Raw genomic sequence first — 27478 nt, 5'->3', positions numbered from 1 at the left:
TTTATACAACAGATGTAAGCATTTAACAGCCAGTGGTAGAATATGAGATATAATTTTATTTTCACAAAAAAAAGAGATTTAAAAATTCCTTTTAGAAGCCCTTATGTCTTCTGATAATATTTGCTGCAACCTTGTCTTCCAAAACAAGTTCTCTGATGTGCCCTTGAACCTAAAAGTGAAGAAACTAAGCATCTAAAATCCACAAACTCTGTCACTTAGGTGATACTGAGATGGTGGGACCCAGTACTCAAACCTCTTATCAGTCTGGAATTTTCCAAAGTCTTCAGCAACAGTGACACAGCCATGTTGTTTATAGATTGTCTTTGTTACTCCTCTTGGCTGAGTTGTATTAATTCAGTGCAGTTCACTGAGATACATGGTTCAGGGGATTTAACAGGGAGAATAACACTGCTACACAGGATACCTTCAGCAGTCTCCTGGCTTAATCCTGCCATGGAAACATTGAATGAAGATCAGTTCCTTGGTACCCTTAGATTCCAAGCCTGCCTCATGAATACTTTCATTATGCAGCATGACTGGGGTTGAAAATAATCTTTATGGCCCCTCCCCACCCTCTCCAAAGTATTTACAAGGGCATGTAATGACAGGAAAAGGGGGAATGCCTTCAGCCTGAAAGAGGGTGGGTTTAGATTGGATATTAGGAAGAAATTCTTTATTGTGAGGGTGGGGAGGCACTGGAACAGGTTGTCTAGAGGAGTCTGGGATGCCCCATCCCTGGAAGTGTTCAAGGCCAGGTTGGATGGAGCTCTGAGCAAGCTGGTTTGGTTCAGTGTCCCTTCTCATGTTAAGGAGTTGGAACTGGATGATCTTTGAGGTCCCTTTGAACCCAGACTATTCTATGATGTATGACACTTGATGATACTCCAGAGATATTGCAAGTGACTCAGAAATGTAATTGCTTAGAAGATATTTCTGAAACTATAGTCAATTTTGCCTTGAAATCTCTAGCATTTCTGTCTGATTCTTTTTTTTTTTTTTTGGTGAAATGGCATTGTCTGTAACACCACAGAAACCTTTCATGCAGTCAGATTGCAAAGATTTTATTTTTAAAGCACTGTGGGTTTTCTGTCCTTTTTAGCAATTGTTACTCTCTTATTTTGACACTTCAGTATTGAGCTTAAGTACATTGCTCTGTACTTAAGCTCTGTACTCTGCATCATGGTTTATGCCTAACAACAATTGCAGCAGCTCTGGTGATACTTCCTCACACGAGCTATGTGTTCCTTAAAATGTATTTAATTTCAGATGGGAGGTTGATTACAGAAGCAGAATGCAATGCTTAATCTTACAAACTTGTCCCCCAGAGCTGTCCAGAACATTGCCTGCAGGCCCAAAGACTAAAGTATAGCATCTGTGTTCTTTTTAAGAGATAAGTTATAGGCTCTCTATTTTTAAATTGACCTGTAATTTATCTGGAAGAGAAATTTCATCATGACATACATTTCTCTGGGGCATGTTTTGTTGTTTTTAATTTCTAGGGTGAAATAGTTAAGAAGTATACCCAGCTGAACCCTAAAACCTATGAAGACAGGCTAGCATTAATTCTAAAGATGTGTGTAGAGGCTGCATCAGAGGCAGTAAATGTAAACTGCAGAATTTTGGGAGTAGGTAAGTTAACAAATACTTTTTACATCTATGTTTTTCAACATGAAATTAAATCACTACTCATTAATTTAAAACACTTCTCTAAAATGATCTCCTGTACTTTAAGTTCTTACATATTCTCAACAAACATTTCTAAATAGCTGAAAATGAGAAGCTGACCATAAAGACTGAAGTTTCTACAGTTTGCAACAATGATTAAACAATCTGTTAAGTTATGACAAACTGTATCTAAAATGTGGTTTTTTAGAACTCTGTATTGTGAAGCTCTCTGTTATCTTGGCCTTCTAAATCAGATGCTCAGGGTTTATCAAAACAGCTCTTTGCTCTCTGTAAGCCTTTCTTTAGGGCTAGGATCAACTGTGCAGCAGAATTTTCAGATATACCAAGGCAAACAAAAAAGGCTAGTATATTAGGAGTAAATTTGTAGCTAACAGAGACAAAAGCCGCCCTTCTGCCGACTTCTAGTTCACTTGCAGTACAGTTCTGTCTTAAACTGTGCTTATATCAGACAGGACTTCTTCAGTTTGATAGTGACTAGGAAATTTGGCCTTAAATACTAGTTATTTATGAAGATGTTGATTAATGTGTCCTGGATTTTTAAGAAGGATAGAATTTTCATTTTAGCTGAGAAATGTTCCTAAAGAAAAGTAGTTTGTTCCAGATGAAAACTTACCTGAATCACACACTACAAAGAAAAGTTAACTTGAACATGTATTCTTTAAAAACAATGTTAAGTACACAAAGCTGTAAGGAGAAATGTTAGCCCTCCAAATCTGATCTTTCTTACATCTTTAATGTTCAATTCAGCTGCCTGTTTTGGAGCTTTTATGGCTGCTTTTCATTACAGCATTAACCCTGGAGCCATCTTTGTATATGACTCAGTTATATAACCTCTGTACAATAAAATGTTCAAACTGTATTGTCCAAATCTTTGAACACAGTTTTGATCTTTCACAAAAACAGCATGTTTTTAAGGAAAATTCACTACTTTAGGTCTAGTAATTATTTTTAGTCATTCTGAATCTTGAGAGTAATAGCAGACTTCCAGACACTAATAGAGTTCCAGGGTTTGAATAATTTATTTTTGTTGTTATATCTTTTGTACACCACTAAAAAGAAAGGCAGTTATTAAGTGATTTGCTGCAATCTTGCCTGAAGTAGGAACATTAACTCTCTAACTAACATTAACCACTACCCATCTAGTTAGTCATAAGATACTTGGTGCCTTGTGATTAGAGGTGTGGCATTCTATGAACTGTCTTCTTTACTTTGAGGGTGACTGAGCACTGAAACACACTGCCTGGAGAGGTTGTGGAGTCGTCTTCTCTGGAGATATTCAAAACCCATACGGACAGAATCCTGTGCCACTTGCTGTAGGTGAATCTGCTTTAGCAGAGAGGTTGGACTAGATGATCTCCAGCAGTCCCTTTCGACCCAAACCATTCAATGATTTTGTGCTCTTTACGTGTCAAAAGTTGGACTGCTAGTAAAACTTCAGAATTTTTTACTTTCATGCTCTGCTTCAAAGCCTAGTATCAGGGGGAAAAAGTCTTGTCATTAGAGAAATAAAAATAGGTTTTTACTTAAAGTCTGTTACAAAGACTTAGTTTTCATTTTTCTCTCCGGTATTTCTGGGACTTAGGTATTTCCACAGGTGGACGGGTAAACCCTCGAGAAGGAATTGTGCTTCACTCTACAAAACTCATTCAGGAGTGGAGCTCTGTGGATCTCAGAACTCCTATATCTGATGCTTTGCACCTGCCAGTCTGGGTGGACAATGATGGAAACTGTGCTGCACTAGCAGAGAGAAAATTTGGTCATGGAAAAGGAATAGAAAATTTTGTAACACTGATTACTGGTACAGGTGGGTATGTTGTAGTTCAATGACACCCAAAGTCCACCATCACTTGGAGGCTCAGGTGTTCTGTAGGCATAAACATTACCGCTATGCCTGGAAAACCAAAAATTCTTTTACTACACTGTTTCTTTGGTTTATGGTGCTTTTTAATTTATTCTGGCAAATAAAACCACTTCCATAGTCTAGACTTTTTGATGAAAGAAGTTCTTCTGGTACTGCTACACAGGCAAGTAAGGAAAATCTGAGCAACTTCAACTGGAATAATTTTGCATTTTTCAGCTTTATAGCTTAATTCTCTTTCAACTTTAGAAATACAGAATATGTATCTAGAAAATAACCAACTGAATATAAGAAAGTATGCTTAAATGCAAATGTGGGGTAAGTTTTCTCATTTGTTAAGTATATAGTCCTTCAGATGGTGGCAGTAAGAACCAGCTGATGAATCTACACCCAATTTGGGAAGGGGTAGCAAAGGCCCCCTGTCCTGGCCCTTTAACACACAGGTTTAACTGTCTAAATACAGCATTAGAACTTCTCCTCTGAAGTGCAAAATTTTAAGGCCACTTGGGTAGTTTTCTGAGTAAAGGGCATAACTCACAAACTTAAAAGAGCTGTAATATTTCAGTACCATCCATAGTTTTTTTTTTTTAAATACAAACATTATATACCATTTTGATCCATGTACCAATAGGAGGGAACTATGAGCTTGTGTATTAGGTGTGTCAAATCACTGAAGTCTTTAAAAAGACTACAAGACACTGATAGGAACAGGGGTTGTTTGTCTTTTTTTTTTTAAACAAAAGAAGCCTTAATATTTTTGCAGGAATTGGAGGTGGTATCGTTCATCAACACGAATTGATCCACGGCAGTTCTTTCTGTGCTGCTGAGCTCGGGCATATTGTCGTATCCTTGGAGGGACCAGAGTGCCTGTGTGGCAGCCAAGGATGTATAGAAGCATATGCCTCAGGAATAGCGTTACAGAGAGAAGCTAAGAAACTGCATGATGGTATCTGTTTACTCTGGGTTTGAAAACACAGTTACTAAACTGCAGTATAGGAAGACATTTTAAAAGAAGGTATTAAGAAAAAAGCAATCTGCCTTCTTTTTCTAGGAGGAGACCAGAATAGGTGCACAGGCAGTCTACGTAATACAGATATTTTTCAGTAGCAAGGAAAATTTGAAAGCACTGGTCTCAGAACTTGCAGAAGCACACAGCAGAGCTGGTATTTTCTTTTTAAGCTTGATGTAAACTAATCTGACAGGCATTCTGTGACATTTGGTTTCACAGGGGTTGTCTTTCAGCAAAAGCTTCTGTCTTAAATAAGTTTGAAAATATTTATATTTTATTTATTTTTTGGTCCAACAAGACTAGTGAATTACCACACTCTAACTGTTCGAGTTTGATTCCCTGCTTCTGCAAGTAGTGTCCTGAATAATATGGATATGATTACTTCAGCTAAACTCAGGATTGAACAGATTTTTCAGGCTACAGTATACAAGTAAAAAAGATGGAAAGATTTTAATTGCCTATTTTTTCACCTTCTGACTTGCCACATTATCATGTTTTGCTCTTGGCTTTCTCTCCTTTTCAGATGATCTGCTTTTAGTAGAAGGAATGTCAATGAAGGAGGAGGAGATTGTTAGTGCTGCACACCTTATTCAAGCAGCTAAACTTGGGAATACAAAAGCAGAGAGCATTCTCAGAACAGGTGAGAACATAGCCCAGAGGGTGAAACACTTCCATGACTGTATTTTAGGGGATACAGAAATGGTAGTGCACTGTAACACTACAAGCAGCCTGTACATATTGAGGCCCTCTCACTACAGAAATTACTAATGGTAACGAGATTTTAAATATAAACGTTGGAGAAAATGTCAGCAGAAAAGTTAAAAGTAAAAAAAAAAAAAAAAAAAGGAGATTTAAAGGCTCTGCAAAGATCAGTTTAAAAAAGAAGACAGTAAAGTCTCAACATTATCGTAATGGAAAATTCTGGGACATTTCATTGTTGGCAAGTGAATGGAATGGCTAGTCTGAAGTAGCAAAGGCAATTTATGTTATGTGCTTTACATGGTGGATTTTACTGATTCACTAGTTTTAAGCATAGTCCTCCCTCATACATAGTGGTTAACACTAAGGTGGTAGAGCAATGCTTTCTTATTTTCTCCTTGCTTACAAGCATGCTTAATGCCTTGTTTTGTCTTTTGACATTCATAATGTTGAATAATGCTATATTGTGCAAAAAAAGTTTGCCTTTCCTTTTTTACTTTTGAAAGAAAATGTAATAGCAGACACATATTACCTGATAACATAAAACTCTGTGGAACAAAACATTTTACTGACTTTCCAGTGTTATTTGCCGCCAACAGAACTGTTTCAACTACTGATGTCAGAACTGCTGTGAGTATCCTACTCAATTTCTTTTTACTTCATCTTTCAGCTGGGACGGCGTTGGGCCTTGGCGTTGTGAACATCCTACACACCGTGAACCCGTCTCTTGTGATCCTTTCTGGAGTTCTGGCTAACCACTATGTTAATGCTGTCAAAGATGTCATAAATCGACAGGCGCTGTCCTCTGTTAAAACAGTGGATGTGGTGGTCTCAAATCTAGCAGATCCTGCTCTTCTTGGAGCTGCCAGCCTGGTACTGGATTATACTACACGTAGAATATACTAAAGAATTACAGAAGAATTGGAGAATTGGACTATTCAAATTCCTGATGGGTGGAGGGAATACTTTGCCCCAAACTTTGCTTTGATGACAGCAGCTAATGAATCAAAGTAGTGTTCTGAGTAGTTAGTGACTACTGTAGCATTTCCTAATTGAGGTATTATCTTTTTGTATTTTTCCTAAATTTCAGCTGACTTCATTGGAAGTAATGTGCAATTCTGGTTTTTAAGCACCTCTGTTGTTAAGCCTATACATTACTTTTGAGTGTGGCTGAATTATTTATGAGCATCTCTTGCTGTATGGGGATAATGTGTATGGTGTGTAAAATTATAAAACTCTTGGGGATCCATATCTCATTTCCCACTTACGTGAAATGAGACATTTACCAGCTTTTCAGTTTCCAGGATTCCACCCACAAAGTAAATATGATGTAATCACCAGTAGCAGGTTGTAATTTAAGTGGGTGGAAATGAGGGCCTCTACAGTAAAAAATGGTTACACCTAGAAATTCCTTTTCATTAAGGACTTGGTAGAGGCAACCAAGTTTGTTTATTAGATCATCTCTAAAGGCCAAAGTCCCATTTTAGAAGCTTTGCATATGAAGGAAAAAACTACAGTCTAGAGAGCTTACTCCTGCAGAGGAGTCCAAACAAACTGATAAGTAGAGCAGTGAGTATCTTTGTCTTCTGGCTATGGCCAGTAGTAAATTATTTGAATTTTAATCCTGGGGGACTTCTCAAGAGACTTAATCTACTACTTTAAGAGAGGGGAGCTGCTTATTCTTTGGTAGCCAGTTAGCTGAAATTCAGCCACATGGCACAGCTAAAAATAAAGAACCTTTCACTACAGAGTGACACAGTGCATGCCCTCAGCCATTCAGGTGACTGCAGGTGCACTGTTCTTGTCCTGCTTTCACCATCAGCTTTCAGGATGGAAAGTCAAATCTGGCCCTTATCCTTGCCTTCAGAGCATTCAGAGGCCTAGGAGAAAAGTATGTCAAGTACCAGTGAAGGCTTGCCTCCTAAGTGTGGTTTGTATTTCTCTAATGAGTCCTTGAAGATGTTGGAGAAATTGAAAAACCAACCCATCAATCAGCTAATCCAGAAAGATAACTTTGGAGGGCCAGTCACAAGACTATCCTGTCCTGAATTTAATGACCTAAATTTTGACATCTAACTCAACCACTGATATTCTCAGGAGTCCAGTACTGTGTTAGTACAGGGGCTATTTCCACACTTGAACTTCTCCTCCAATCAAAATGAAACAATCTTCTGCAGCCATTGCCATGTCCTATACAATCAACTTGTGTTGTCATCTTATTGCAGGGGTTCCATACTGTTGCCTCCTTATCACAAAAGTTTCATACCTTCTTGGTGTTTCTCCTGGACAGCTCCTCGGAGTACTGGCTCTTTCTTCTTCACACAGCGGCCAACTGACTCCAGTTCCCTTCTCGACCAGCCAACCCACTCTTTTATAGAACTCTTCTTCTCACTGGTTACAGCTGTGGCCATTAAAGTCAGGCCTATTCCTAATCTTGGAATAAGATTAGGAATAAGCTAATTGGCCCAGCTGCAACTCCTTAGGGGTAAGATTACTTTCTATGCTATCCTTCTTATATTCTGTCCCCCTACAAACTTGGACTGAATAGCACCTAGTTAATTTGCTAATTCTAGGATATAATCTATACAGATTGTCTTTACTTCACCCTCTCTTCCACAAGGAATGCTTACTGGTAACTCACATCTTCAGAGCAGATTTCAGGACCACCAGATCTCCCTCCTCATGTCTCCAGGAACAATTATGCAGCCTCTATACCACTTGCCAATAACTGGTTCTTAACTGTTTGCCAAGTTATACTGGGCTTTGTGTAACCAAGAAGATTTAGTTTGTTTTCCTACAAATCTTGGTTTACTTGGTGAGTATTGAAGGTAATGGGATTCCCTTCAATACCAGAGCATTAGCTCTATGAGCAGGTCAAGGAGAAACTGGCATTTCTCTGTAGTGACAGTAGCTCAGATCAGGAGTATTGAGGTTCTGACAGTGAGGAGGCCTGTCATTTGATCTTTCCATCCTCTACAATCACAAGGAATGCCTGGCTAGAATGCCTGGCTAAAAGTGGGACCAGGCTTTTGCTTTCCAGACCCTCTGAAGCTCTGTATTTCTGGTATCTCAGACTCAAAATGCTTTTCCCTAGCAGCTGAAGGGAGGGTACAGGCACAGAAAAAACACAACAGACTAAAACACACTTGAAAAGTTTTACATCTTTAACGTCATGTTTAAGATGTAAAACTTCAAGTTTTACATCTTCAATCTTCAAATGCTTTTGAAAATGATTTTTTTTTCTGTCAATTGGCAAAGAACTTGCTGGATATGTAGAAGCAGTTTATAAAATCAGAAAGAATAAAAAGTCATGTTTAATAGCATAATAGTGGTTTTATTTGTCTCCACTTCTTTCCCTGTTCAGAAGTGTCCTTTGAACTTCAGGTACTTTAATGTGGACCAGAGATTTTATGGATATTAATCCCCTGTTGTATCCAGCCCCAGAAGGAGCAAACTTCAGATGTTCACAGAATATCTGCAGTAATGTGCTTACTTGATGCTGGCCCAGTGTCCTTTAGAACAGCCCATACCATCAAATTTAGTTATTCAGTATTTTGAATCTTTGATATGCCACCCAGACACTTGGAAATAACAAATTCATTAGTTTTTTGGTGGTCTTGAAGCACTGTCCTTCCTCCACTTAATTGTAACAAAATTGTCAAAAACTTGCACGCATTATCAATGGAGGCAATGGCAATTTTGCATTAAAAAAATGCAACACAGAGTGAGGTGCAGACAGGATTTATACTTGGATTCAGTGAAATCTGATCACTGTGTTGATTTCAAATGCCATGGAGACACCACAGGCATTAGTAAGGGGCTGTACACCTCTTGGACCATTCCAGATAATTATATTTGGATTAGAACTAGTGCCACAGCACACAGTTCTGCAAAGGAGCATTCTTGCCTGCATGACAAGTACTACTGGAGGAATCCTCTTGGCAAATACTGTAGACACCCATGTTGTCCATTCTGATATACAAGCCAGTAATCTATGTTTGCCTCTTAAGTGTTTGCTCAGAAAAAAAAACAGCAGCAAGAAAGATAAGCCACACCATGATTTTTTTATGGTTGCTTAAAACTTAACTGTGCTCCACAGGCTAAGAGGATGAACGCACTGTGCTCTTGTTTTCAGGCTCCCTGCTTTCCAATGAACCCATGACCTCTCCATCCCCCTTCTTCTTTACAAATGCTCATTGTAATTTCAGACTGCCTGGCTGCTGGCTGCCACCTGATCAGAAGCTAAACAAAGCAAGTTCTATACCAGGATGTATTCAGCAACTCTCTCAATACTGCATGAGACCTTCACACGCATGCAGCTGGGATTATATCTGAAGGACAGGAAGCATCCAAGTTTTTTCCAGATTCCACAGACTAATGCTATGGAGATAAGCAGCAACAGTGGGAAGTTAAAGCCAGTGAACAGGATTGAGCACACACAGGAGGCCAGAGATGTGGCACAATACTGTCACATGAAGTTACAAAACAAAGTGACAGATACTGACCTCTGAAAAAAACAAGTCAATGTTTAGAAACACAGACAAGAGAGTTGATTTTCCCAAATAAACCTGAGAATTCTTGTGCTCTGTCACAAGGTCTAAGTAGGTAAAACAATTCTCAGACACAGAAAATGTCCTGACTCCAGGAATGCTGTGTTTGGTTCTGAACTCCCCAGTACACGAGGGACATAAGCACACCAGAGACAGCTCAACAAAAGCCACAAAGATTATACAGCAACTACAGAGTTTCTCCTGTGAGGAAGGGCTGAGAGCTGGAACTGTTCAACCTGGAAACAAGAAGGCTTAGGGGAATCTTACCAATGTATATAAATACCTTGAGCAAGAGTGCAAAGAAGGGCTCCTTTCATTTGTGCCATGACAGGAGACACTGGGCACAGACTGAAACACAGGAGGCTTCCTCTGAACATCAGAAACGCTTCTTTACTGTACAGGTATCCAAGCACTGGCAGAGGTTGCCCAGAGAGGAAGTGGAATTTCACTTCTTTGAGATCATCAGAAGCTGTCTTGATATGGTCATGGGCATGACCATCACAGGCTCAACATGGTTCTACTTGAGCAGAGGAACTGAACCACATGACCTCTAGAGATCCCTTCCAACCACAGCCAGGCTATGATTTTGTGACAGCACTGATAAAGGAGACAGTGAACTAGCATACTTGAATGTCAGGCAGAAGAGGTAATCTCTACACCAGAGTTAGTGGAGATAATCAGAACCCACAGAGCTGTTCCCGCAGGATCAAATATGTTCAAAATCTGCAAACACATTCTTAAGCTCTGCCAACCCAGCATATAAAATACTGCTTTAACTTCTGTAACATTGCTTTGGCCTTGAGTCTTTGCCCATTTTCTTGGATTGCAACTCTAAGCTGCACCCATAGCCAGATAAAATATTCTGTAAGATAGGAAAATGCAGTGGTCAATACCATAATCCAGTGTGCAGGAACCCCTCTAACCTGGTAATCTTTCAGATTCTCTTAAATTCATATTAACACTTTAAAGACTGTATATTTCATGTAGTGGACTTTTCCTTATTAAGTTATCAGCTCATTTTGAACACCTTGTTTTCAGAGCTTTTGAGTGTGCAGCAAAAAAGGAAATTTTTGGTCAAGGTGGATACATAACTAGTCAAGGCTAGGAATGATTATCAGTATTCTATGGACTTGCTCTGTGCTTCAGTCCTGTTGGGACTCACCTGCCATAACCTTGTGCAGTTCAGAAGATACTTTCTCGCCCTAATCTTCCATGGAATCAAGGTGTCAGACCTGTAATCTACTATCATTCTCATCACCACCCATCAGTAGTGTGTGAATACACTTGCAAACATGAGAGTAGGTCCAGTCATTACAGACAACAGTAAGGTACAGCTTAACTACTGCAGCCCAACTGGAAACCATTCATTGACTACCTTACCCACCAAAAGGACACAGCTGCTAGTAACACAGCTGCTGTGCAGTAACATCCTGAGCCTTGGTCCATCGTAGTCTGCATCTGCAACCCTTTTCAATCTGCCTGGACTAACCTTCCAGCTTGTACTGGTATTAAAAAGTATTAAAGCAATTTAAGATACTGTGTCTTTGATAAACATGGTGGAATAATATAGGAGACTGAACATAGTAGTTTTAGAAGACAGACTGCTAAGGTAAGGTTTAACAGAGCAAGGCTAAAGTACAGCTTCTGCGACTGCTGGGTCCTCAAAGGAAGCAGAACAGAGATTTTCTAGATCAGTTTGTTTCCGATTAAACCTTGGCAGACAGAGCTCCAACCTAGAGATGAGCAGCAAAGTCTTCCCTTCTCTTACTCTCCAGCTCTCTAGCTTACCACCCTAGTGGAAGGAAGTGTCTGCAAAGGTCAGTGAGGACAAGCATGCAGTTAAAAAACACCCAAACAACTTCTACTCCACAGATCTTTGCATATGAAGACAGCATTGAAAACCTAGCAGAACAAAATAAGCAGTAGAATACCAAAGGTCTTAACTGCATAGTGCCCACTCCTGTGTGTTGAGTCTCAGATAGGCAGCCAGAGTGACAGCAGAAAATTATACACAGCTATTTACCTGCAGAAGGCAGCATCCTCAGTCCCACTGGAAGCAAGATAAGCCCCTTAAAAAGCCTGCTGTTTTAAGTTTTCTTGAGCTGCTGTCTAGTGTGAAAAATTGGATAGGGAAGAAGTTTTTAAACTAAAGCTCTCAAGAGCTTTAAGAAAGCTTAAAGAAACAAGGAGGACAGCCTTACAGAGCCCAGAAGCACTGCTGGCTGGACATTCACCAGCAAGGTGAAATCACTAGCAATCAAGAGAAGTGTTTACTCACACTTAATTCAAACACCCTCTGTCATGGGGAAGCAGGAGACCTCAATTCATCCAAAGACAACACATTTTGCTGTTTAACAGATCTTTAATATCAGTAATGTAGGAAGTGAAACCTCGGTGCAAAACAGCACAGAGACTACAGTTTTGGAGGTTCTCCCATTTCAGACACAGAAAGGAAACATCATGAAGAACATGCAATCAAACGACGATCAGCTCTAGATACATCATGATGTGGTCCAAAAATACACATTGAAACAATTAATCAAATTACTGCAAACATAGCTTCTCTGAGTAATGTTAAGATATTGCATTTGTAGTATCTCCATTGAGCTTTGCTTCAGCGAACCAGTGGAGCCTGCTTGAGTGAGATGAGGACTGAACGCATGCGGGACACATCTTTTGCCTGCTTACTAGACTTGGGATTAAAGTCACAGAGCTGAGCCACACGTTCCCACTCAGTGCCCGGAAAAACTTCTTCTGCATCGTTCACAAAGGCTTCTTCAGCTGCCCTAAAAGCAATGCAATGCACCTTGTGTTAATGCCCAGCATATAAGGCACTCCTTCCCTCTTACAGGATGCAGATTCTTTCAGCATGTTTCATAAGAAATGTGACCTGACAGCTGCTTGTGGACATTATGGCCACGTAAGCTCCCCCTGCCCCAATCCTGGAGATGAAAGTAGATTGCAGTAGTATGCTATGCACAAGCAGTGCAGAGGATCGCAGAGGATTGTGTAAAATGTTGGAATACAGGTGTTTGGTTTTAAGAATACTTATTGAGTCTTTGCCTAAGGAGTCGCCACACTAGCTTCCAGGAAGTAAGGTACTTCTATGTAGGCATTTTATTTATGGAGAAATGCCCAGGTCTTAACTAGTTAAGCCTCTGCTGCTTGATGGCTTATACTGGACATTTGCCACCTGGAAATTTACAACTGCCTGCAAGCATGTCTTAAACAAATTCCATTTGAGGATTTAAATCAGCCCCAAGGCCTACAGGCCATCATAAAACTATCTGCTGATGATTTCCAATGATGTAGTGAAGCAGCATGAATCATAAGGAATTTAAGTCAGGAATCCCATGCTTGTGAGTGCAATAGACTACAGTGTATCTTGGCAGAGGAGATGACTTGTTTGAGGTCACCTCACAGAACAAATGGATTTCCCCTGCTCTCACCCTAAGGAGATTCTAAGAAGGCTTTGTACATTATGTACTGGATAGTGCCAGTGGCTTCCCAGCTGTATTATTTTGGCTTTTCTATGCTGCCAATAGCATTGCTTCAATGCAGGGATAACACTCCAGCATCTAGTTTACATGATGTGGGGCCCTGGTAGCTGCCTGAGTGCAGAAACAGTAAGCATCAAGAGATCAAACCAAATCCATCTACTCCAACAAGCAGTACAGAGAAAGCAGTGAAAATGACTCTCCCATGAGGGTTCAGCACTATTCACAGGGATGATAAGGTTACAGACACCACTGAAGACAAGGATCACTACAACACTGCTACTTTATGTGACATGACACTTTTAAGGGGCAGTGAAGATTTTTTTACTTAACTGTTCTAGGCTGTAGCAAGGATGATTTATGTTTGTGCTTAAAGGTGAAGAGAAGAAAAGAAACAAGGAGAGAAAGTTTAAGTCAGATATAGAAAATGAGAATGAGTTTAATGCAGATGATTAGCTGGCTGAACATGCACTAGTAGCTTAGCCTACATTCAGGAAACAGGCAGCCAGTTTTATTATGCAGCACTAACACTGCACATTTGCATTGGACATATAACAATAAGGGTTTTATTGAAAAAAATCTAACAAAACTAACTCCAGGAGATTTCAGGAAAGTTAAACACCACCTGTAAATCCATCATTTCACAAGTCTTGGTTTACATCCACCTACAGTTGGCTGTGAATTTCACACCAAACCTTCAATATTAATGCACTCAAAGCCACAACACAGCTCACCAGTACACCTTCTAAAGGTGTCACCTTAGAATCTGTGGCATGTCCATCTTTCAATTCAAGTCTACAAATTAAGGGAAGAAATTAAAATACATGAACAAGCCAATGAACATTGCAATCCTTCTACCCCTCAGAAAATAGCATGCTCACTGGGGCTTGAAAATCACAGCTCTGTTTCCACTGACCTATTAGGCTGGCAAAACATCTACACTGCTCCTAAATGTCCTCCTAGCAGTTTACAGTGATTTCCCAATGCCGCCTTCTTGTACTTTCCATCCGTTCTCTAACAGCCTCCTATTTCTACATACATGCATATTTTCTGTCCTGATTCATGTCAGGCAATTCCCTTCTACCTTCCTTGGCTTCCTTGTGAACCTTTATGTGCAAGTATTGCTTGAATATTTTTCTCATATGTAGGCAAAGCAGGTGGTCACAGAGTGTTTACAGAGTTAAACACTGCTTCTCCGTGGAAGTACTAAATACAGCATCCATGTTAAACTGCAGGCACTAACCCACATCCCCAGCAAAGCATCTTGCTAAGCAATGTTCACTGGCCTGGAAACAACTGTAAACCCTTAGGTCTAAAGAGTACTGAAGTCATTACCGTAATTCCAGTGCTATGTACACTATACGACTTAATCTTTGTGCAGTGCATACAGAAGAACTGCACTTAATACTGCAGACCAAGTGGTCCAAAAAGTAAATATTCAGAAAGCACCTTCAGACATTCAGCACTATTTCTGATGCTGCTTATTATCACGTCGACTAGCAAACAGAATTAGTAGTTAAGCAACATACACATAACCAATCACGTCAGCGAAGGGTTGTTTGTAGAAAGCTTCATCTGCCACCCTAGGTAGCAAGTAGTCCAACAGGCAGGCAAGCAGGCAGGAGAAAAGAGATAAGGATGAGAAGTACGGAAAACAGCTGGAGGCAGTTTTAACAAGCAGATTAACCTTGCATCACCTAGACTTACTGTAGCAGGAAAGCAGTTATCACATGGAATGGATCAATTAAGCCATTGGTCAGAGGCGCAACACAGAAATTCTGCTACATCCTAGCAGTTGGGATCAGCTAGTTGAGGACTAGAGCCCCAATGCGTTAGACTACTCCCAGAGGACAGAAACTACCATCAGGCAAGAGATCACACCAGGATGATGAGAATGCCAAACACTTCTGTTGAACACCTGTTTAATGAGCCCTACTCCAGACTCCATATCCTGCACTGAAACACTGGCCATAATAAAGCTATGAGGGTGTAATGAATGAACTGTGGCCACCAACTAGGACAGTACTAATCCTGTTACCCTTTCTTCACTCAACCAAAAGGTAGTTAATTCCTCAGTGAATGTTGTGGAAGTGGCAAATCCATAATTCTGAAGGCAGAATTATGGATTTGCCACTTTCTTCCTTTGGAAAGGAGAGTAGTTCTATGAAGAACTTTATTTAATAAAGACAAACCTATTGGCCATTTTGTTAAGAAAAGCAGTATTTTAAAAAAACAAACTAACAAATAAACAGCAACAAAATGAACAAAACAGCAGTTCATCTTGAACCCTGTGAGTTCCCCAAATATAAAGCAGTCTTTATGATTACCTGCACAGAATGAAGTAGAGATTAAAGAGGCATTAAGTCAGTTCTATCACTTTTACCTTCATGTAGCTTGAAGTCAAAATTCCCCAGGAAACTTCTAAGAAAGTGATGCCTTGGTTACTGTTCCAGCAACCAAGGCATCACTTTCCACCACAGAACCCATAATTAGACAATTCAAACCACTGCAGACACAGTCGCATTTAGTTTTTCACTAGCAGAACTGAGTCATGTTGTTTCTGAACTGCTTCCAAAAAGAGCAGCAAAAAGATTTTAAGTTATTTAATGAAATTACCTGTAGCAAAGATTAACTAGAATGCTACTTCCATGTGTCCTAAAGTAAGCAAGTAAGAACGCTAATCTCAGGGTAGGTAACTGCAGGCATTAAAGGCCTGTGCAGCTGGGAGCATGACAACAAGTGGGTAGAGTAAAATATTTTCTGGCCATGTTCAAGCTTCATGTTCTAAGGAATCCTCAGTAATACTTGATCACCATCTCAGTGCTTCCTGGATATTTAATCTAGATTATCTAAGAAAACTTTAAAAGGTAGGTAATAGGAGTGTTTACTTCAGTGATCTGAAGGACTATTGTCTTAGGACACAGAAGAAGTATTCTCACCTCCCTTCCCAATTATTTTCATAACTAGAACCTGATGGCTGGAAAAACTTTACCTGTTACTGGCTTTTGTTTTCTCGAGCTTTTCATCTTGCCTTGCATACCACTCTTCCAACTCTTTTATTGCTTTCTCTTTCCATTCTGCTTCCTGCTTTCGTGAGTTTGCATCTGAAGATTTAAGAATTGCTTTGTCAGTCACATTTGTATTCAAATGCATCTCACAAACATTTCAACTGACAGTTCAGGGTGCACTCTAGTGCAGACAGTCGCTTCACCAACTCAGGTAAGGGTAGGGAGATTTCCTGATTTAGATTCATAAGAACTCTAAATACTAAAAACATTCAAAGGATTAGCTGAACAGAACTCCTGTGCATAACTGGGACAGTTCACTTCAGTTTAGGATAGGCACTTTGCAGAGTAGTTCAGAATCAGTAAATCTGTTGCTCTGCAAACTGCTCAAACCAGAAACAGTCATCCTGTTATGCCAGTGGCAGAACAAAGCTTAGTAAAGCCTCTATGCTTAGACAAAGTGAAGGAACCTGGCACTCTGCATACTTTTACACACAGCCTACAGTTCAGGACAACCTCATCTGCTGTAACTAGTACAAAAGAGGAGTAAAACGGTCAGCTCTATCCAGAATTACATTTTACAGAAGGTTCTGTCCTAACGATTTCAAGCAAAGGCTCCTCCACCACTTAAGTGGGAAGCACACCAGTTTGTAGTCTCCTAGACACTGTCCATGAGTAGGTACCACTACATTTGATAGCTGTATTTTGTTTCATTAATAATCCATTATTTTCTTAATTTAGTTATTAGATTAAGATCCATGTGACAACAGATGGCATCAGCAATTACAAAATTAATTATCTTTATCCTTTGAAATAAACTACTAATGCCTGCAGTATTTATTAACATCAAAGCTTACAAAAGCTTTTAATTTTCTGTCAGCTCATCTGTAAGGTTCAGAGACACGCTTGCTGACTCTGACATCAGTCTTAAGTCTCCTTACTAGAAAATTCATCTAGGCTTGCTCCCTGAACTCAGGAAGCATGTTAAGACTCTGAAGAGGCAGTGCCATGGTTCAGAATTCTACTGCTTAAGAATCATAGAATGGCTTGAGTTGGAAGAGGCCTTTAAGATCACCTAGTTCCACCTCCTCTGCTGTGGGCAGAGACACCTTTCATTAGACCAGACTGCTCAAAAACCCCATTCAGCCTGGGATGGGGCATTCACAGCTTCTCTGGGCAGGTTGTGCCAGCACCTCACCATCCTCACCATAAAGGATTTTTTCCTAATTTTTTGACTAATCCAAATCTACCCTCTTCTGTTAAAAGCCATTACCCCTTGTAAACTACACAACACACTCTTGTAAAAATTCCCCCTCCAGTTCTTCTGTAGGTCCCCTTTAGATACTGGAAGGCTGCTCTAAGGTCACCCCAGAGCCTTCTCTTCCCCAGGCAGGACATCCCCACCTCTCTCAGCCTGAGAGAAGCTGAAATTAGGTTAGGCAACAAGTACCATGCTTACCAAGTTGCTCCAGGCGCTCTTTTTGCTCCTCTCTCCACTTACGAATACTTTCTGGTTCTGATTGCAGTCGATCTGCTTGGGAGATGGCAGCATAGCAGTCTGTGGGACCATTACTCTCCTTGGAGGAAAGGAATAGTAAAGTCATTTGTGCATAACAAGTGATTTCAAATAATTGCCTGCCAGCTATAGAAAATTAGACTCTATTTGAACTGAGCCAATAACACATTTCCACCATTAAAAAACATCTTGCTACAAATTATAGCAGAATCAAAGGAATTTAACACAGGGCTTCCTCCAGAAATCAGGGATCAAACAAAAATTCAAGACAACTGGAAATAAAAGTGCCTCAAGCAGTTAGTGCCAGAGCACTAAGCCTGCAGAATGCAGAAGACAATGCCTTGGATCTCACTACACAGTTGTAGGCCATATATTCTCTGAGTTCATCTCACCTTAATTATTTGTTGTGAAATAATTTTCTTTATGGTTTGTGTACAGGAGTATAAAACATTCTTTGCACCTTATCTGTCTACTTTTAGAGACATTGGCATACCACATTACAAAATCTGGATTGCTGTATACAGCTTATAACCCAAGAGGCATTTCAATATTTAATCATCGGAACAGTACTAGCATCCTTTTCACAATGTAACATCTCAAAGACCTGAAATTAATAGGGCTAACATTAATACACCAGATTTACAAGCTAATGAATATTTTGGTATTTGCTACAGAAGATACTCTAATTTATCAACTTTTATTGCTTCATCCTACCCCTAACAGAGTTAAGAAATACCACTCCTAAGAGCAGCAATTGCAGCTGACCACAGATTTGGCTGTACCTTGCCCATCTCTGGACCTCCTGTAGCCCTCAATGACGGAATAAAGAGAAGACACTAGGCTGGTGCAACACCACTAGGCTTCACATTCATATCCAAAGCAAAATAAACTGGCCAGCTGCAGGGCTAGCTAGTTACAAGTAGCTAAAACCTAGGTTATGTATAGCCCATTCAGTCTCTTCTTTCTGATTAAGAGGAAGCTCTGTCAACCAAAGCAACTAATCACTTAGAATTCCAAACACAAAATCAAGGTATCTAAAGAGGGAAATCTACCTTCTGTTGTACAAGGAAGAGCAAAGGGCCTGTGAAATACAGGTTGTCCCATCAATCTCACAGTAATGCTGAGGATATAAGAATGTCAGTGGCAGTGAAAGCTGTTTGCATCTCCACAAAACTCAGCATTCACTTAAAACTCTAAGGAGAAGTACATCGCTCCCATGCTGCTTCCTTCCCAAGCATGCATTAAATCAGGCTAACAAGCCAACTGTGACACCAGGTAATGACTATGCCATGGATAAACTGGTGTGAAATTCAGTTATGACAAAGCGATTGCCTTAGCGTGCCTCATTCCTCCCTGACACCAATAAAGGAGGTATCTCCTCCTTTTGTCATTACCATGGCTGTCTAACATGCCTTCACACTGTGATTGAGCTTTTTAGCCAGAAGCTTAATTTCATCCATCTTCATGTCACTGAGAAATGTATAATGTTTTCAGTCCATTCCTTGTAAGACTATCTTGGTAAGACAAACAGGATGCATGAATTATCTTTAAAGAGCAAGCAAATCTGAAAACTCTTCTTTAAATAGGTAATCAGAGCACACTTTCAGCTTAGCAGCCAGTGCAAGTCAATGTAAAGTCATATCACAGAGCCTAACAGTCTGCTTTACAGTGCTTATGTACTGTTAAGCCACATTTCAAAATGAACTGCTGCTGCTTTATGTGGCCTCTAAGTTCAGAGGATGGGCATAATTAAGAAGACTGACAACTCCATGAGACGAGCTACCAGAATAGAAGACCCTCCTCAGATACGAGACAAAATTATTTAAAGACAAGAAATAGGAAGTATTAGTCTATATTAAGGTAAAGTTCTCAGAGTAGAACAGCACATTCTAAGTACAGAATACTTCTATCTTACCTGATAGACATTCCCGTTAACCACTCCATCAACAGCATCTGTAAAGAGGTGACTTGTTTAGTCATTTGAGAAAGATAGAACAGCCAGGTTTACTGATTTCTGTAACTTGTATGGAAAGCTTTACTAAAGTAGGTAATGTGGGAGTTGTGAAAGTGAATGTTACTTGATACCTGCAAGGACACTTCCTTCTCCCTGCACTTTTCTGGACAGGCATGAAAAACCAAGTGAGCCACTGTTCTGCAGAACCAGAAATACAAGGTCATTTCTTTATCATGAGATCCTGCTTTTAACAACAGAAAAAAGCAGAGCTGATACTGCTGAGAAGCTGCTATAGACTGTGTTCTAAAGCTACTCCCACTTTGTCCTCCCTCTCTTAGAAGCTGACTAATATACAACTGCTCTGAATTTAAGAAGGATGACTACCAGTTTTTTAGTGTCTACCTGGAAGATTAGCAATGCTGCAGCCAACAATTGGTAATTCTTATCCTAGTGTTATCTCCTAATTAGCTCAAAGATATGGCTAACATTCCTAGCAAAGTCACCTTTCTGCTACCATCGGTGATGACATGCTTGATAGCTCCTAGTTCAGTTGCAGCATTATTATCTCTGAAATGACAGTGGCAAGACACCCGCAGGGAACAAATACCACTTGTGAGTCAAAGTTTTAAGTTCTTGAAACTATTTAAATCTCTGGACTATACAAAATACACCAAGATTTTCAGAAAGTGCTAAATCTCAGCAGGGCATCTCTTTGGAGCAGTGCCAGGTAACATCTGTCAGCGTGCTATACCAAGTACTCATGTTACTCATACCACCATGGATAAATCTATCAGACAAAAGTGTGTCCATATTACACCCCTCCGTGAAAGAAGTGACTGTAACAAACTGTAAGCAGAAAAATCACATTATTTTGCACCACCTTCTTAAAAACAGATAGCTAACTGACCTAAAATGAAGCAAGTTATCCTGCTTTGTCCTCTTGTTTGTGGCTAGGTACGCACCAGTTTCATAGTTCTAGTGAATGGCACACAGGAAGTTCTTCATACTCCTTTATCAGTGAACTAGGCAAGTGTTTTAAGTCTTTATCTCTGAGCCCTGAAGAGCAATCATTAACTCTGCTATGTAGAGGACTGTAAATTCATCAGTTCAAGAATGGCAGTTAAGTTGGAGAATACTAGTCCCCAAGAACGTAGTTACTAACTTTTGCAAGGGAAGGCTCAAATTAAGAAAAAATAGCTTTTCAGTTATGAGAAACTGATATTTTATAACTAGACTTCCATAACTGAGAAATGGTTGCTACTTTGTCTGATTGCTATTCCTCTGCAAGGTACAGGAGGCCTTTAAAAAGACTAAAGTCACGAGATGGGTGAGAGGGCTCATAAATCTTGAGGATGCTTCCAAGAACAGTGATTATGCTCTTCTTGTCATACCAAAACATTTGTTATGGCCTTCACTACTCAGGCTGGCAGGTAAAAGGAACAACTTTACTTTTTAAGGCTGTGCCTGAGATGAAACACATAGTTTTGTCTAAAGGCCATTTTTGTTCTGCACAGAAACAGCCACTAACAGACACTGAACTAAGTGGTTCCAGAGGGCACCCAGGTTAGAAGCATTAGCAGTATTAGAACAAATTTCCCATCTGTTCTGACCTCCCTAGAACTTGCAATTAAGCTGCAGAGTCAGCATGCTGACTGAGTTTATCACAAGCAGAAGAGGAAACAGAACTGCACCAGCATGCTGTCAAATGCCAGTACAAGTGTGCTAACTGGAACAAGACCAATAGTCAAGCCTTCATTTCAGCTCTCCTGCCTTCAGGCTTGTCTAAGTAACAGAGAAACAGTCCGCCAGCCTTCATATCAGTAATCGATGCTAGTGTGTATCAGATTTTTCTGTTCACAGAAACATGCAATTTCATAAGCTTCCCACAGAAAAAGCCTAAATACTGCTAGTGCCGTCCTAACATTTTCAGCAGCCATGAACAACGAGACTTCTCTACTGGCTTCAGAGTCTATCCAATTCTATCATAGTATTGTATCTCCTGAAGTTAAAATCCACATATTTAGAAACATCTCAGTTGGCAATGATCCATACTCCTTGTTGTTTGCTTTTGAACTTTAGATAAACTCTTATTTTTAAGAGTACTGCCGCAATGAACACATATAAACATCTACAATTCTGCAACACGTGCTGACAATATGGTAATAATGAACATTGATACAACAACACAGACACCTTTTAGAGTCTGGAAGAGTCTGGAGAGGATAAGTCACATCAGCTGCCTTGCATTCACAGGAGATACAACACCAAGGCTTACCAGAAATAGAAGGCTAGCATTAATACCCTCCACATTTACTACAGCTTACAAAAGAAAAGGCTAGGGCGTTTGAAGATAAATACAAAAGCCATTTTGTCACTTCAGTCACAGAAGTCAATATATGGCCTCAGACATTTATCACAATGATGATCAACTATTCTGAAGGCTGCTACTATAATTATTACCACTCAGTATCGCTTGGCCTAAAAGGAAGTTAGCGTCGCCCTGTTCACCAGCCTCTCTAAAGTCTTATTCTCAATGCAAAAGAGGACTGTTTTCTGAAACATCAGAGGCAGGGCTTTGCAGTACACTGAAACATTTTTCTTATACTCTTTTAAAATGTAAGTATTTTTTATGAGTTACCTTCAGCATCTCTTTTAAACAATAAATACTCTAAGTGCTGCTACTTTCAGTTGGTTAGCAGCTCTAGTTAAAGCTACAGAAGAACATAAAGTTTAATACATTCTGACATAAGGTTAAGTAAATTCACCACTCAAGGCCTAGTTTATCATCCTTTTTCTTTTAGGGACAGTCATGCTTTCATTTTACCTACCTCTAACCCCTAACATGATAAGAAAGAAGAATCTTTTACAAAACTTTCATTTACATGAAAGTATTTCTTCTCCAGTTATGCAAGAACCTGGAGAAGAAATAATTTTTCTAGCCATAACTCACTCTCATTGCCTGTGTGCAAAATAAAGGCAAGCAGCTCAGGAAGAGTGCTTCTTTACAGTGTTTTAGTTTAATCTGCTGTCCTATCAAAACCCGAGTTCCCTCATTTTCAATATAATCAATAGGCTAAAATTAAAAACACACCTGCAGTAACACTCTGCCAGAACAGCTTCTATAATTTTCCAACGTAACAGCTTCTGTAATTTCCACCTTCTGCACATTTCCACTAGTATTCTCTTGGAAACAAAACAAAAAGATTTTTCTGTCCTGACTTCATAATAATGCAGCATCACTAACACAAGCTAGACAGATACCATTCCCTTCTCATACCTTTACCAGGGCTGTCTTATGGGGCTCTGAAGCCTCAGATGCTGATTGCATAGCAAAACCCAGATCAACGGCTGTTCAGTTAAGAAAAAAATCAATAGTCGCAGACAAGAACTCTTTCTGTTTATGGTACTAACTACAGAGTCAGGAGGTATCAATTCTTTCCTAAACAATTTTGAAGCAAATGGATACTCAGCTCCTGAAAGGTTATTAAATGAAATACCTAGAAAAATCACCAGACACAATTAATTTTCTTAAATGCTAGAAGCTCACTAACATCTTTCGAAGAAAGATGGAAAATAATAATAATTCATAATTCAGTCAAGTTCATATAAAACTTACAGGGGTGAAAATGTAAAAGAAATGTTTGAGACTAGTCAGCCTACATTAAATTTGTGTACTTGCATGATTTTCAACATATAGAACTGCTTGTCTTTGAATGAAATTCCCCATAAGAAGTTACTTAACAAACTGCCATGATGTATTGGCATCTAGAAACCACACATTTCCCCTAGAACTCTCTCTCTTGCTCAGAGAACATAGTAAGTGAACCAATACAACCTCAAGATACTACTGTCAGAATCTCACTGCAAATACATGGACATTGATTCATCACTGAAAAATAAATGTCATAAGATATCATGTTACCCACACCTAGGCAACAGCATTGTATTACTTGATTTATACAGTACTCTCTGCTTTCTGGAACAGGGATTATGCTTCACCTTCCAAGGGAAATAAGATTAGGTTTTTGCAAGCTCAGGCAGCTTGAATGGCATAGCTATTTACATAATGAATGCCCTACTGGATCAGGCCTGGATCAGTATTCCAACCCTGATCACGGCAACATGAAATGATGCTGTGTGAGACGCACGAGCCTGGCAACATTCCGCCATTCCCACCATACTCACCCAGTATCCACCATTATGACAATTAACAGAATTCCCAATATTGATATTTTCAATTCATGAAGATCACTTCTGCCCATATATTTGTCTAATCATTTACCAAGAGAATGAAATTAAAGACTGTTTGTTGATGAGAAACTATAATTCCAAAAAGTGTATTTCAAGATGCTGATAACTGCTTGTGACTATATATGAAGTTAAGATCTTCAAACTTCAGTTGAGAGCTGCCCAAGTTATTAGTTTTGGCCCAGTGTTTAGAAAGAACTTATCCAACAGACCTGTAAATAAGGAGTTCAAGAAAGGTTACGGTTAAAAAAAGTAAATCCACAAATCCCTGGTCATGATGCTTAAGGATTTACATAAGAACTTGCATTGTTTCAAGAAGAAATTTGCATTCACCTATTCAATTAGAGAAGCGTTTAATTAGTTAATATGCCAGAGACTACAACTGTCTGATATTTATTAAGGTACTGATAAGAAATGTCTAACACAAATGGCAACAGAAGTCATTACATCATTTGTCACCATGCCTGAATCAGTACATTTTGCAAGGCTGAAGTTTGTGTTTTTTAACATGGAGCAAGAGAGTACAGGCTCAGAGATCAATGTTCTGTTAAAAAACAGGGCCACCACAAGTCCACAAGCATCATCTACCACACCTATTTAACAGGCCAGAGCACAAATGCAATCCCAGGATATAAAAGAAAGCAAGATGACATACAGTTCCTGCCTAGAGTTCCCAGATCCTTGGATCATATTATCATATTTATTATTTTAACTTCTTCCTAAAGTTCTCCAATAACCCTTTTGCACTTCATGACAAGTCAACTTACACGACTTGAAAAAAAGTGCTTGAAAGGCAATTTAAGAGCTACTTCTAAATAACAAACCAATCTAGAAGCATTGAACAAATCAACTTTTTGACAAGGAAACACTTTGCAATAGTCATCATTACATGTATGTAAAGAACATACTCTTCCAGTTGTTTTAGTATATTGTGGGAAAGGCCAATGATAGATTTTTTTTTCAACTAAATTAGTTTTCAAACAGCCACTTTAATGTTCCAGAGTCTGTTTGGAACACAAAGCCCATGTAAGGCATGATGTTTGTCTAAGGCTTCTGAAAGCAAGAAGGGAAGTGACCATTGTGTCTGTTTCTGCACTATACATAGAATACGGAAGTCAAATTATGTATGGTACCAAAACAGGATGGTGTTCTGATAACAATTATCCTCAAATTCTTGTGCTGGAGCAAAACAGTCCCCAGTAAATACCTTTTTTTCAGGAGTATGTAATCCATATGCTTTGGAACTTATGAGCGAGCTGATGTTAAGTACAGTGCTACCTCTAAATAAGCACTGGAAGGTCTCCTAGTTTATCCAGATGAGCTTTATTGACTGAGATACTACAAAGCTGTCCCCTCATACATAAGATACATCAGTAGTCTCTGATATCAGGTTGCAAAATGAAGACTTAATTCTAAAGATGTTCCAACAATGAACTGGGGAGCAGGTATTCAACTTAGTCTGAAGGAGAGTGGCAACCTACTGCAGTGACAAAGGGATGTCACAAATATGTTCCTGTGGCCCTGGTGACAAGTAGAAGCAAAGTCTTCTGAGAGTGTTGCAACATCAACCCCTTTCCACTCAGGCTTCAGTTAAAACCTTTCAGAAGGAGAAGTGTTTATTTTGGGCTGCTTTAGCCACCATTAGACTATAACCCATACTTCTCAATACACAGCTCCCACCCTTCTCCAAACGCGGGTTCTGCAGTGTCGGGCTTGCTACATTCAGTACAAAGGTTACCAAGGAACAAAGGCTAAAGGTTTAGTAAAATTAAACATTAGCTTAACTGCTCTTATGCTTCAAGACTGAGATCACCCCCACTGAAGACAGAAATTCAAGGGGCGGATTCATTCAGCTTTCAGAAGCCTTCCTTCAGACAGGCTCCTGGATTAGACGAGATCAGCGCCGTTCGCATTAGGACACGGGCACGCCTTAGGCATCTTCAGGGGACACAAACTATAACCGAAGGAGCAGGGAGGTAGCTCACCTTGTGGCACAGCGTACCTAGGACGGCCCCGACCCACCCCCGGGCAGCGGGCCCCGCTCGGGGCAGAGCGCCGGGGCGAGGGTCAAGCGGGCAACCCCCGCCCGGCCGCGCCGCCCCGAGGGACAAGGGGACCCGGGACCCCTCAGCCCCAGCCCCACCCGCCGCCTTCGCAGGGCGTACCCGTGCCGAGGCCCTCGGGACACTGCAGCGCCTCGGGCACCTCGCCGTTCTCCAGGATGCCGAAGCCCTCGTCGCTCTCGATGCCCGCAATCTCGTTCTCCTGCTGCGCCAAGAAAGCGGCGGCGGGATCCTCTTCGCCACCGTCGGGCATCCCGTTCCCGGCGGGCGACTGCTGCGGCTGCTGGGCACCGAAGAGGTCCGTGTCGGCCATGGGTGAAGGCGGGCAGGCAGCTGCGGCTCCGCACCGCGCCTACGCCGGGCAGCAGCGCGGAAAGGGCGGGGCCGCCCCCCCTGCGCCAATGAGCGGCGAGCACCGCCGGCTCCGCCCAATCAGCGAGCGGCCGTTGGCGGGACCTGCGGAAAGCGAGCCAATCACTGCCCAGAGAGCAGCGGAGGGCGGGGCGGGGCAGAGCGCGGCTCCGGTACCCGGAGAGCCGGGTGGCAGCAGCGGGCTCCGCTCCATCGGGCTGTAGCCGGACCGGAGTCGCCTCTGCCAGCCTGACAAAGCACAGACGCTCCGCTGGGACAAGACAGGGGTCCGTCGGCAACTTGGAGGCAAATTTGAACCCGCAGAATACGTTCAAAACATCAGTTGTGTCAAACATCTTTCTCTCGTGATTTTGGGAGTCTTCTGTCTGATGTAGGGAAGCTTAAGTCGCAGAAACACGGAAGGTATTGGTAGGGTCCACAGTGGGTCATCTGGTTCAACCTCCCTGCTTAAGCAGGGTCATCCCAGAGCATTTGGCACAGGATTGTGTCTGTGTGGTTCTTGAATAAATCTAGTGAAGGAGACTTCACACCCTCTCTGGACACAATCTGTTCCAATACTCAGTCACCCATCCAGTAAAGCTCTTTCTCATGTTCAAGTGGAATTTACTGTGCATCAGTTTTTGACAGTTGTCTCGTGTCCTAGTGGTTGGCACCACCAAGAAAAGCCTGGCTCCCTGCTATTGACACCCCTGCCTTTAGACATTTATACACATTGATGAGGTCAAACCAGTGTAAATTCAGGAAGCATGTGTTCTATTGACAAAATTTTCATCAGAAGGGCAGTGGTTTCTGATACAATTTTTTTGGCAATTGCTTTGATCATTTTCTCTTATCTGGCTTATAACACAGATGGAATCATACCATTGTAGAATATTAATGGATTAGAATGGACTAAAAGATCATCCAGTCCCAACCCCTGCTGTCTTGGGCAGGGACACTTTCCACTAGAGCAGCTTATTTCAGGCCTTATCCAACCTGGCCTTCAACACTGCCAGGGCTGGGACACAACCCTCTAATCCAC

At 40.6% G+C, this 27478-nt stretch overlaps 2 protein-coding genes across 4 annotated transcripts in view; one reads left to right on the top strand and one right to left on the bottom strand.

Moving 5' to 3' along the window:
• Window positions 1–6409, top strand: part of GNE (glucosamine (UDP-N-acetyl)-2-epimerase/N-acetylmannosamine kinase) — a 31679-nt gene extending 25270 nt beyond the window's left edge. For 2 of the 3 annotated variants that reach the window (XM_050986904.1, XM_050986905.1), the window contains exons 8-12: window positions 1500–1629; window positions 3269–3490; window positions 4308–4490; window positions 5077–5193; window positions 5923–6409. In XM_050986904.1, the coding sequence (XP_050842861.1) occupies window positions 1500–1629; window positions 3269–3490; window positions 4308–4490; window positions 5077–5193; window positions 5923–6158 (888 nt within the window). In that variant the 3' untranslated portion in view covers window positions 6159–6409. Of the gene's footprint in view, window positions 1–1499; window positions 1630–3268; window positions 3491–4307; window positions 4560–5076; window positions 5200–5922 lie in introns of those variants that run through there. The other variant, XM_050986906.1, reaches the window with a different exon arrangement.
• Window positions 6410–12144: 5735 nt separating this feature from the next.
• Window positions 12145–26461, bottom strand: CLTA (clathrin light chain A). Its single transcript, XM_030237209.2, has 5 exons — window positions 26188–26461; window positions 19736–19773; window positions 17764–17881; window positions 16292–16403; window positions 12145–12588 (listed from the first exon to the last, which is right to left on the bottom strand). Exons 1-5 carry the CDS (start codon window positions 26396–26398, stop codon window positions 12417–12419), a joined length of 651 nt encoding a protein of 216 aa, XP_030093069.1. The 5' UTR covers window positions 26399–26461; the 3' UTR covers window positions 12145–12416.
• Window positions 26462–27478: the final 1017 nt, after the last annotated feature.

Source organism: Serinus canaria, chromosome Z, assembly GCF_022539315.1.
Source record: "Serinus canaria isolate serCan28SL12 chromosome Z, serCan2020, whole genome shotgun sequence".
NCBI lineage: Eukaryota > Metazoa > Chordata > Aves > Passeriformes > Fringillidae > Serinus > Serinus canaria.
Note: the sequence above shows the minus strand (reverse complement) of the source record. Positions and strands in the feature narration are given on the sequence as shown.